Raw genomic sequence first — 13,162 nt, forward strand, 5'->3', positions numbered from 1 at the left:
ACACAAGCATGAATGATGTCAACAAACAAAATTCTCTTTGAGATCTGTTGTTTTTTGGTTCTGGTAGTTTTTTATGTATGTCAAGGACTGTACTATTAAACTATGATATTCATATTTAAAATAATAAATTGCAACCAACATACTTAATGAACCTTTTAATCACAAATAGTGAAGTACATTATCATGATACTAGATCCAACACCAATTTTCACATCCCAGCAGTATGAACTCGTTATTTATCAAAGGTCTGGACAGTTTTAATAAACTGTCAAATGATATAAAAAATTCTTCTCTCCGTCTATTCAAGGAGGACTTGATAACATTCATAATGAAAAACTGAATTAAAGCTAATTTATATTTGAAATATAATAACTAAGACTTTGTTTTTATTGAATATATAAGTAAATATGTAAACGTGTATCCTATATAGAATATGTGCGATATAGTTTTTTTTCTTTTTTGTGATTTTCTGTTATTTGGTTACAATAATATTTGTGATATTACAGGCTTTTAAAATGAACCTTCGTATACAGGATGCTGTTTATTTATCGTTTTTGCAAAAATTTGTTTTTCGTAGTCCTCATTTAAAAAAAAATGGTTAAAAAAAATAAAACTTCACTTAGATTGCCATGATTCCAAATCTAGATGTATTTTCCAATGCTAAACAACTTTTCTAAATAACATTTCTCGAAATTTTTCAAAATAAGAGTAATTTACTCTTGTCACAAAATCAAATATTTGAATGCTCCTCGTATATTACGTGTGTTGTACTGTATTTTGTTGGTGCATATTTAGTTTTAGGGGATGCACAAACTTTTATCAAGAATAACTGTTTAAAAATCTGTTTAAAATCTGTTTTTCCGTTAACCAGCTGTCGCACTCCTACGAACGACAACCCTCAGAAGTCGAAACTTGTGCGAGCTAAGGATTAACGAGGTATTACCTTTTAACGCGTGATTCCTAACACGGGTTGTACGATAGCAAGTGAAGATCGATCGTTCAGACTAGGGCTTGAACCACCGACCAACACGGCAGTCAATTCGAGTGAGTGAACAAAGCACCCACGCCGAACCGCTTCGCTACCGCCCGCCAACTTTTTGTCGAAAAACCCTTAATGAATAAGTTTCCCATATGGTGCATACTTTGGGGATGACACTGTATGAACATTTTCAAGTACTATTTGATGAATGAGTATTTCCAATATGTTTGTAGAATATTTCAGAAATAATTAATTGGGAGATGAAAAAACCCAGAGTTTTTTGAAAATCTATATTTTGTTGTAAAAATATTGATACATTTTTATAATCAAATAGTCACTACTTGATTAACCATAGCATCATATTCAAATGAATTATATTTTATGGATGGAGATAAGCTGCACTATTAATCCAAAATATATGCTCGGTAGTTACATAGGACAGATACAGTATGAAATGTGGAAGTTATTGTATAGTGAAACACATGTTGCGGTTTTGTAAACTGTTCAGTGACAATTTCACAATGAAGTGTTACTTTAATACTTACAGTTCAATAAAGACAAAGATAGCAAAATTTCTGTTGTCGAAACTGAATAGCTAGTGAAAATTTTGACTAGTTTTGCAAACTTTTCTCAACAACTTCATTCATTGAGGTCGCCAAGTCTACGGTGAAAGATCACAACGATTAAAATCGAAATAAGGGCATTACAGAACAGGAGTATATTTTTAAATCTTGGGCACTGTTTTTTTTTTTTAAATAGAAGAGAAATAGACGTCGGTCAGTTATAAGCTAAAGTAGCTTGAGACTGGATTAGTTTTACTTACTTGGTACTCATAATATGTATTTTATCATTGTGTTACTATTATACTCTTTTTGCGATATAGTCAAGTAATGATTTATTAAGAAATATATGGTTATTAGATTTTTGAATACCTTCCTTATATTCTAGCAGATTATTCATCGATATTTATAGATTTTTATCCTTTTGAAGTTCATTTTGCTTTATATTGAAATGGAGAAGTAAAAGCCAATACAATTATTTTATACCTTATTATATGATGTAAATGTAGAATGTCTGACGATAATGTATTTTAATATAAAAGTCAAATTTTTTGAAGTTTAGCCGAGTATGTTCTTCCTTAGAAAGCCCACATGAAGGATTCTCTTGTAACATCAGCTTTGGATGCTTATAAAAAAGGCAGAAAAGATGTCTGTACATCTCTTTGTGATGAGTATGTTAAGTTGATGCGCTTCCAAAGAGATCTAGAAGAAAAAATCCCTGGCACCAAAAATAAGTTTGTAGGAAAGTCTGTACACGATACTTGTCAACTTTTATTAGAAATGAATGAGTTGAAGTTAGCCGAAAAATTCAAGAATGATTTCAAGATTCCTGACAAACGGTAAGTAGTTTTATTAATAATATTTTCTAACCATATTATAAAATAATTTAAATTATTTTTTATTTCCTTTCTATTTCTTAATTTGATGATCAAGAGTGCCCTCTGTTGTGTCAATGTTGGTGAATAATTTGTGTGATTCATATTTTCACTGAAACATTAAAAAAAATAATCAGTATGTTTCTGTATCCTAATGTATAATTTTTCTTTCCATTTTCCAAAAAAGTTTCGTGAAGAGTCTTTTTTCTCTCATCAATAACCTGGCGCACTCAAGATATTGAGCTAAGAGACATTTATTAGATTGTTAGTCACATTTGAATACATATTTAAATCTTTCAACTATACATTGTTATATTTTCCAAGGAAATTTGTAACTAATGACCATTCTGAATTATTTATCATATAAACTTTCAAGAGAATGCATTGGAGTTTCTTCAGAATTGTTCTATGATTTATTGGAGACAATCTTTGATTATTACAGATACATATACGAGGGGTACTATTTATATTTGGGGAATAGTGAATAATAACAAACATTTCTTAGGAAAATGACTTTATTGTTTTTCGAAATATTCCCATTGATGATCAATACACTTTTGTATTCGTTCAAATCATTTGTCATCTCCAAAACATGATTTTTGAACGCTTCAACTTCTTCTTCGGTGCTTGTAAATCGTTCACCACGAAATTTACCTTTTATATTTGGGAACAAGAAGAAGTCATTGGGTGCCAAAACAGGATTGTACGGATGATGAGTCATCAATTCAATGTTTTGACTGCTCAAAAATTCCCCTGTTTGATGAGATGTGTGAGAGCTTGCATAATCATGGAGGAAAATCATTAGTCTTCTGCGTTTTGTTTTACGAATTGACCGTTCTACGTTGATCAAGCGGAACAGTGGTCATTTGACCCATTCGGCCGAAGAAACGGGCGACCATTTGCTTAGCTGCGCTTCTTCCACGAACAGCTTTTGTGGGATGTAGCTCGGCTTGGAATACCCACATGGTCTATTGTTGTTTTGTTTCCATCTCATACGCATATACTCGTGATTCGTCTCCTGTCACAATTTTGTACACGTCTTTTGAAACATCACTATCGAACTTTTTAATCATTTCCTTACACCACTTGATGGGAGCCTTTTTTGAACGTTTGATATATTGTGGGGTATCCAACAAGATTTTTTTTTACAACTAAGTGTTCGTGCAAAATCGAATGTACTCAAGTGGAACTAATGTGCGAGGATGCCTCGCACAATATGTCACATGACGATCTTGCATTATCAGTTAACGCACTGCATCGATGTTTTGGACGACGTTCCGTTCACGGAATTCGTCGATGACCGAACTACGACCACGATTGAATTCACTATACCAGCTATATACTGTGGTTTTTGATGGGGCTTTATTGCCATACAAAGAACTGAGTTCTTTGACACATTCTTGTTGAGACAATCCACGTCGATAGTTGTGAAAAATACAGCGTGACTCTCGGTCGATGGTAGGTTAGACGTTTCTGGAAAACGCAAAGCATGATTTTTCTGAAAATTTCACCTCTCACATTTCCTCACCTATTCTATCGATCTAAAATATTTTCAGCAGTGCGGGGTTGCCACTTCTATCAAAAGTTCTAGCAATTATATTTTTTTAAATGGAACACCCCGTATATTAATACATTTTTGGAATCGCTTTAGTATTTTAATACTTTTTTGTTAATAATGTCCTATACCTATCTCTATCTGTTTTCGAGATAAAAAATAAATTGTGCTAAATATGGTCCAAAACATAGCCTTAATTGAAATTAAGTACATCAGTACTCTCAATTCACGAAAAGTTGATATTTTGATGACAGTTTGGACAAACTCGAAATATTCAAATAACACCAAGAAATCGACTCCATATCATACAGGGCGTGCTAAAAATACTGTTATTTCCATTGTGCATAAAAGTAGTCGAAAGTTCATTTTTTCAAATGAAAACCCCTGTATATTACTCGATAAATTGAAAGATGGTGAAAAATGCTTCAAGATGATATACATGTCCCTATACCTAAATCGTCAAGTTTTCTTAATAAAGCCGTTTTTGTGGAAAAATAGTTATTCATGTTTTACCTACAAGTGTTGACAGTGGCATTTTATTTTGTGAGTGGGGATTATTGCAAAACGAGCGTCAGCAAGTGAAGCAAACTAACGAGCAAAATAAAATCACTTTTAACAAATGTATCATTCAAATTTTTTTGTATAACGTTACTGCTGATAATAAAAAAATTATAGGGTCCATGGGATTTGAATACACGATCTTTGGATTGATTATAAGGCATATGTTACAACTACATACGCCAACTCACGTTATTTTAAGGAGGATTATTGGTTAGTCATGAAGGACTTTCTACAGTTGGACTGAATACTACTTCGTCATCGTCAGTAACTTCACAGGGATTTAATATTACCAATAGCACGAACTGCATGTGTGAACTTTTCTAAATGATTTTTTGGTAGATGTTCTGATTGAACATTTTCAATAACAGTTGTACTTACAAAAAATAATTTTTAAAGAATTTGATTTCTAGGTAGCCGTGGAAATATCAAGCTTATGAGAGTTTGGTGACTTTTATAAGTAATTGATAAATGGTTATTGACGGTGTTTCAAAAAATCGCCAAAAATGAATGCAAATATTGATTATTCAAACGAAGTTCTTATGAAATTATTTACTATACACGGACAGTGTGATCAAATCATTGCCAGAACTTGTAGAAAATTCAACCAAATGTATCCTGAATTAACACCAATGAACGAGAGGAAGTTTGTAAGATTACAAAATAAATTCCTTAACTATGGCTCCATGTCAAAAGCGCCTTCAACAATACCAAAACCTGTTACTTCAAATGAGGACAATACTGTTAATGTTTTGGCATATTTTTATGCATATCCAGAAGCTTCCATTCGCAGTGCAGAAAAATATTTAGGTGTATCACATGCTTCAGTACAACGAATTTTGAAAAATCACGGAATGCATCCGTATAAATTTACCAAAGTTCAAGCTCTAAAAGCAGAAGACTTCGAACGTAAAATGCATTTTTATGAATCCCTTTTGATTCATACACAGGAAGATTGGGAATTTTTGTCAAAAATAATTTGGAGCGACGAATCAAAATTTACGAGGGATGGTATTTTCAATAGAAGGAAAAAACATTTTTGGGCTGATCATAATCCTCATGTTACAGAAGAAATGGGTTTTCAAGAAAAATTTGACCTGAATGTTTTCTGTATTCTGAAGAAAAATAAAATTAGCTTTTTTATTCATGAAGACACACTGAATGCAGAGAGATATCTCCAAATATTAAGGACGACTGTAACCGATTTTCTTGAAAATTTGCCTTTAGAGGAATATCGGAATTCGTGGTTTCAACTGGACGGAGCGCCAGCTCATTCCACCCAAGAAGTTTCCAGGAAACTTGACGAACTCTTCGACGATCGTTGGTTTAGGCGTTTAGGGCCGTGGGATTGGCCATCGAGATCACCCGATCTTACGCCACTTGACTTTTTTATGCAGTGTTTTAAAAGAAAGGGTATACAGTACTCCAGTGCCTACCAAAGAAGAATTGCGACCGCGAATAGTGCGGAGTATTGAAGATCTGGATCCCCAGGAAATTGAAAAAGCAACCACAAGTCGCGTACAAAAAAACATTTTAAAGTGTTTAGAATGTAATTTACAACATTTTCAGCATTTATTGTGAAAATGTGATATTTTGTTTACAATTTTGTTATTTTGAATCATCCTATTCTGTTATTGTCTGTACTTTCACATGTTTTAGTCCACAAAATCTTACTTTTTACCTAGAAATGACTGATTTTTGCTACAGTTGTTCCCTGGAAACTTTGAGCCATAGTTAAGGAAATTATTTTGTAACCTTACAAACTTCCTCTCGTTCATTGGTGTTAATTCAGGATACATTTGGTTGAATTTTTTACACGTTCTGACAATGATTTGATCACTTTGTTCATGTGTATAATCAATAATTTCATAAGAAATTCGTTTGAATAATCGATATTTGCATTCATTTTGGAAGATGATTCGAAACACCGTCGATAACTCTTTGTAAATCACTTATAAAAGTAACCGAACTGCTATAAGCTTGATAATTCCACTGCTACCTAAATCCAAATTCTAAAAAAAATAATGTTTCTAGAAGAAGCGACTTTATTGAGAAAACTTGACGAGTTAGGTATAGGGACATGATATATCATCTTGAAGCATTTTTCATCATCTTTCAATTTACCGAGTAATAGTTTCATTTGAAAAAATGAACTATCGACTACTTTTATGCACAATGGAAATAATAGTAATTTTAGCACGCCCTGTATGATATGGAGTCGATTTCTTGGTGTATTTGAATATTTCGAGTTTGTCCAAACTATCATCGAAATATCAACTTTTCATGAATTGAGAGTACTGATGTACTTAATTTCAATTAAGGCTATGTTTTGGATCATATTTAGCACAATTTATTTTTTATCTCGAAAACAGATAGAGATAGGTATAGGACAATATTAACAAAAAAGTATTAAAATACCAGAGCGATTCCAAAAATGTATTAATATACGGGATGTTCCATTAAAAAAATATAATTGCTAAGACTTTTTGATAGAAGTGGCAACGCCGCAATGCTTAAAATATTTTACATCGATAGAACAGGTAAGGAAATGTGAGAGGTGTAATTTTCAGAAAAATCATGCTTTGCGTTTTCCAGAAACGTCTAACCTACCATCGCCCGTGTGTCACGCTGTATACCAATGAAAACCTTCTCTTGAAATTTCCATTTATTGGTCAAATTGATTTTCTTAATTCACTGTAAACAAAACAAGTAGAACTTGTACATCAAAAGATTGTGAGTACGTTTATGCTAGAAAATGTCAAACTTTATTATGGTGTTGATACATTTTATTGACATTAGTGTTGCCAGTTCCCGAAATATAAATAGCCTCCGTCGTAGACTAACAGTTAATCCACATTTAGATTACCAGTTGATCTATATGTTATCGTTTGCAAAAACCTATTCGAAATTAAAATAATCACACCAGATTTCTTAGAAAAAATGTGACTTGTATACAATGTTTTTATTTGGATCTAATTCCACATGGGACTTTTACTAAATATGTTTGAAATCTAGGAGAAGAATTTTGTGAACTCGTTATTGAAGTATGGGATCATTATTTATGATATTTTCAGATATTGGTGGCTGCGGATAATGTGTCTTGCAAAACAGAAAGAGTGGACAGAACTTGAAAAATTCTCGAAAATAAAAAAATCTCCTATAGGATATGCCCCCTTTGTTGATGTTTGTCTTCAGAATGATAACCGCCAAGAAGCTCTTAAATATCTACCCAAAGTTACTGAAGATATTAAAGTGAAATATTGTATAAAAACGGGGTAAGTTATTACTGTAGCATTGTCAAATCTGAATATGAGTTGTACGTACCAAAAAACGTTCTGAAAAGTAAATATACATATATATACCCATTATGATAATAACAATAATTTTTCAGTATTTTTTTTGACGTAAAGACGTAAACTATATAAAAAATATTCAATCCATTATTTTATTTATAGGAAAAATATATAACATAGCCCCCTATGACTGTGAAGAGTAGATTTGGGCAAGTCTGCAACTCATAAGGTCCAGGTACACTATGGGTTTCATGAAGCCCATGGGATCTATTCAACCCATGGGTTCACGAGTTTACATTTAATTTAAATTGAAAAATAAATATTCCTATGAAAGATTAGTTTTTTGAGATAAAAGTAACATTCTCCAATTTCTACAACATTAAACAAAAAATATGTTAACCTGCCAAAGAAAGGAAGAAAGAAAATGACTACTATTAACACAATAAAGATATGAAGGGCATACAAACAAGTTTCTTTGAAATACAAACTGAAAGAAAAAATAATTTCACATGATCATACAAAAGAAAAAAGTCCATTTCAAAACAACTACATATGAACATTGAATTACAAGAAAATCACGTTTTAATTAAAAGGGTTTTATTTTTGGGTGTGACTAATTTTTAGGAAAGAAAGTTTTTGGTTTTCTACTATTCTATCTTGTTACAATGTGGGAATCTTCCAAAGAAAGGAAGGAAGTAATCAATTTTAAAAAAAGTAACTCTATACATGGATGTGTAGATCATGCAAAGACGTAACTTTCAGACACACACTGGAAGGAAAAGCCCTCCTGAAACAGCTACTTTCATATAAATATTGAATTACACGAAAGAAAAATTCTTTGGAAACTAATACTTTTACATGAACACTGAATTATACAGAAGACACTATCCTCTACTCAGTTTGTATTCCAAACATTCGTTATGGAATAAATTCAGATATCATTCACAGGAGTTCTACACTAATGCAATGCAAATGAAAATTTGCACTTACATGGAACACTGTCATCCTCACTGGTAGACATTGATGTTTCGCTATAAGACACTTGCCTTAGGGATTTAATCCCAGCCAAGAGGAATCTTGTTTAAATTGAAAGGGTTATATTTTTAGAAGTGACCAATTTTTGAGAAAAAAAGTTTTTGGCTTTCTACTACTCTATTTTGTTACAAAAAATGTGGGAATCTTCCAAAGAAAGGAAAATAATCGTAATTAATGAATGAATTGTGTGTTTTTTTTTATAATGTTATCCAGATTGGTACTGAAGAGCCCTAAGGCGAGTGTCTTACGGCGAAACATCAATGTCTACCAGTGAGGATGACAGTGTTCAGTGTTCCATGTAAGTGCAAATTTTTTCCATTCATTTAGTGTAGAACTCCTGTGAATGATATCTGAATTTATTCCATAACGAATATGTTTGGAATACAAACTGAGTAAAGAATAGTGTCTTCTGTATAATTCAGTGTTCATGTAAAAGTTCTTTTTTTAATTACATTTATTTAATGTCGCATCAACCTCGAGGGTTATTAGCGACAATTCAAACTTTGTTTTGAAAGAATTTTTCTTTCGTGTAATTCAATGTTTGTATGAAAGTAGCTGTTTCAGGAGAGCTTTTCCTTCCAGTTTGTGTCTGAAAGTTACTTCTTTGCATGATCTACACATTTATGTATAGACCTACTTACTTTGAAATTGATTACTTCCTTCCTTTCTTTGGAAGATTCCCACATTTTTTTGTGACAAGATGGAGTAGTAGAAAGCCAAAAACTTTCTTTCCCAAGAAAATCACTTCTTTCTATTATGTCTGTACTATTAACATTCATTTATATAGTTCATTTATATAGTATCAATTTAAAATGGCCCTTACGAGTACACTTTCATTCTTATATGTGTACTTGGAAGTTTCAGAACAAGACATTTGTCCTATCCAAAACGGAGCTGATGAAATAATAAAACTAGTTGTCTTGTCCCGAAATTTCGAAGTACACCTTTGAAGATGAAAGTGTTTCATGTGTGACATTTCATATTAGTACTCTTTCATATATCACATTATTATGAATTATATCTAATTTCAATTCCATAATGATTTTTTGTAGTACGGACTGAATGAGAAAAAGTTATTTTCGTGTGATTCGATGTTCACAGAGAAGTAATTTTGACAGATTTACATTTGACGCACATGGGGGTAGTTAAGATGAAAAGTTTAACACATTCTTATTTTTGGTGGCCTGATTTGGGAAAACAAATACTTATTGGAAATTTGTAGACAGTGCTCAAATTGTCTCACAAATAAAATGTGTACTGGAGCGGAAGAAAACTCTGTAAAAATCGTCAAGAATGTGTTGAAAAATGAATTGCAAAAAGATATTTGTTTAAATTTTTATATAGTTTTCTCTGAAAAACCACTCAGAAACTTCTTCAGTATGGACTAGTTAGAAAATCAAATTAACACATACGAATATTAAGTGTAAAAACCTGAACATGGTTAGGAGAGCACTAAAGTGCTAACCAATTGAGTTTTGACCTTCGCTGATTAATTTTTCCATAAGGCACCTTGTAGTGTTTATCGGAGTTTTATTTACATTTACTCAGGCAATCGTGATTAATCAATATGGTATATACTTCAATATTTGGTCTGCTTATCTTTTGTGAAGCAACAACAATTTATGTATCTGAAAACAAAACCCTTCAATTTTCTTCTTATCATCACGATCTACACGATTTCTCACTTCTCTAAATTTATATAATGACCTAATTGTTAACTTTTTTTAAAATATGTAAGACTGACAGAAAAGTGAAAAATATTGCATGACAATCAGATTCAGAGAGATATTAAATATATTTATATTCAGAACTAGATGGAGAAGAGGAAAAGGCGAGATAAAAAACAATCATTGATTAGTTCATTCATGGACCATTTTATTAGTTCGGACTTCCATTGTCTAATATGATATAAATTGATTTGAAATCTCTGAAAGAATCTGTAAAAGATTGAAAATTTAGCTGAAAAATAACAATTATATTAAGCAAAAAAACTGGAATTACAATGAAATAAAACACAACCAACAATCGAAAAATGAAAAAAAAATTGAACTAATAACACGAGATGAAAATTAAAAAATTTACAAGAAATTAAACTTCAAAATTAAAAGATTCCAAAACCAAGTTACTTCACGACGTTTCGATTGTTAGTATCCACAATCGTCTTCACTGGATTATTCCTCAGAGATCTGACTATTTATAGGTTATTCGAGTGCTTTCACCTATCCCATCTTCCCTCTCTCCGCTTCATGGGTTTTAGCGGAAGCTGACCGTTTGGCGGGAGTTGGTAGTGTTCCGCTTGATTAGAGGTGGCCATATGTGCCCCCTTGATGTTATGTTGATGAGTCCAAACATGCTCTGCTATTCCTGATTTGCTGGTTTCTCGCAGGGTATCCGGTAAATTCATTTTTGGAATCGCAGTCCGCGGCTTCTCTTCCTTGTGGAGCTCTTGCTGTCTTCTAGCTGAAGCTTCTTTCACCATCACTTTGGAGTATCCATTCCGTTGAAGGTCATTTTTGATGATGCCTAGTTTCTTTTCGAGACCTTCCTTTGTATTACAGAGCCCGAAAACCCGGTCTAGTAGAGTCTTGATGATTCCTCTCTTAGTCGATTGATTGTGGTTGGATTACTGGTTCAGATACAGTCCTATGTGAGTGGGTTTTCGATATACAGATGTTTCCCATTTAATGTCGGTTCTCTTCACCAATACGTCCATGAATGGCAATTCGTTGTGGATTTCCTTCTCCATTGTGAAATTGATGGAAGGACTTACGTTGTTAATGTGCTTCAGGAAAGTGTCTAGTTCTGCATTCCCATTTCCATATTATGAAGGTGTCATCCACGTATCTCAACCAGTCTCGGGGCTTCTTGTGGGCTTCTTCAATGGCCAGAGTTTCAAACCACTCCATATATATATATATATATATTAGCTATAACCGGTGAAAGTCATCATGCGTAAAGAATTTGTCCTTCAGTTGGAAGTAGTACTTTCGAACACAGCATCCTAGTAACTCCATGATTATTTGTATCGGTAAGTTTGGTCCCCATCTTGTTTTTTTGTTTGTTATTTGTATATTTCATTGTAATTTCAGTTTTTTTTTGGAAATATTGAATCATTGGTTGGCTAATTGGGTTTACCGTCTTGTTAACTCTTGAGAAATAACATTATCTTCCTTTTATTTCTCATCGAAATCTACCTAATCTTGGCCCTATCAAAGTCACTAATTTAGAAAAAATCAAAAAAATAGACCATATCAAATATTCAGACATCATAAAGAGACATTTGAAATGGAATTATCAAATTAATAATCCAATAAAAAATTACGACCTCTATCTATCGTCAAAAGTTAAATTTTAACAAAACATTTCAAGCAGAAAATATGGAGATAATTTTTTTGTCAAATCACAATTGAACTGTTACAAAAGTGGTTTCCAAAAATCGTTTACAATAAGAACATTTGATATTCTTCCAATAAATTATTTGAAGAATGTAACAAAATGGATATTAGACAATTATTTTGTTTTAATATAATTACTTTCATATTTTCTCATTATACAACACACACACACCACATTGGTCGAGGACGAAACGGACTGGTTTAAGTTTGAATATTACTGGAGTTTTTTCCCAACACCAAATCGTTATTTTCAACACCTCGACACGTGTTTCGATCACCAAGTGATCATCTTCAAAGAGGAAGAGTTTTAATCTTCCTCTTTGAAGATGATCCCTTGGTGATCGAAACACGTGTCGAGGTGTTGAAAATAACGATTTGGTGTTGGGAAAAAACTCCAGTAATATTCATTACTACACCAAAGGTTCCAAACAGTGCATCATAAGTGGTTTAAGTTTGACGATAGTTGTGTCACTAAGTGTTCTGACGATATCTTCAATTTATTGGAGCTTCTGGAGACAACCTACATTTTGTTTTATGAAAGAGAGGACATTGGCAGATCAAGATCTTCAGATGATGTGGTGCTGCAGGTTTTTCCGGGTTTTCCTGCAGCTGAAAACGCAAATGCGCTACTGGAATCAATGAAGTCGCCCCGGAGGGCCAATTTTTCATTATTAGTATTACTTTCTTCTCTAATATATTTGATATAGTATTTCCTCATAAATATTGCATCAAATATAGTGAACATATCTATAATACACGAAATGAAAATTAAATCACCAGAAAAAGTAAAATATTCAAAGTAAAATCAAGAAAAAACTTATTAAACATATCATTCATTTACGACAAATAACCAAATCTAATTATTGTTGCGAGATTACGACCTATGGCAAGGATTTATCGTTAGTTTAGCAA

At 32.5% G+C, this 13,162-nt stretch overlaps 1 protein-coding gene across 1 annotated transcript in view; it reads left to right on the top strand.

The window, feature by feature from the left end:
- Vps16A (vacuolar protein sorting 16) overlaps positions 1 to 13,162 on the top strand; it is a 40,676-nt gene that overhangs the window by 23,194 nt on the left and 4,320 nt on the right. Inside the window, exons 13-14 of the mRNA XM_074177140.1 lie at positions 2,122 to 2,378; positions 7,602 to 7,802. Of these exons, the coding sequence (XP_074033241.1) occupies positions 2,122 to 2,378; positions 7,602 to 7,802 (458 nt within the window). The remainder of the gene's footprint in view (positions 1 to 2,121; positions 2,379 to 7,601; positions 7,803 to 13,162) is intronic.

Source organism: Leptinotarsa decemlineata, unplaced genomic scaffold (genome assembly GCF_025532065.1).
Source record: "Leptinotarsa decemlineata unplaced genomic scaffold, Ldec_3_MD MMD2_tig00002159_RagTag_RagTag, whole genome shotgun sequence".
In the NCBI taxonomy this organism is placed as follows: domain Eukaryota; kingdom Metazoa; phylum Arthropoda; class Insecta; order Coleoptera; family Chrysomelidae; genus Leptinotarsa; species Leptinotarsa decemlineata.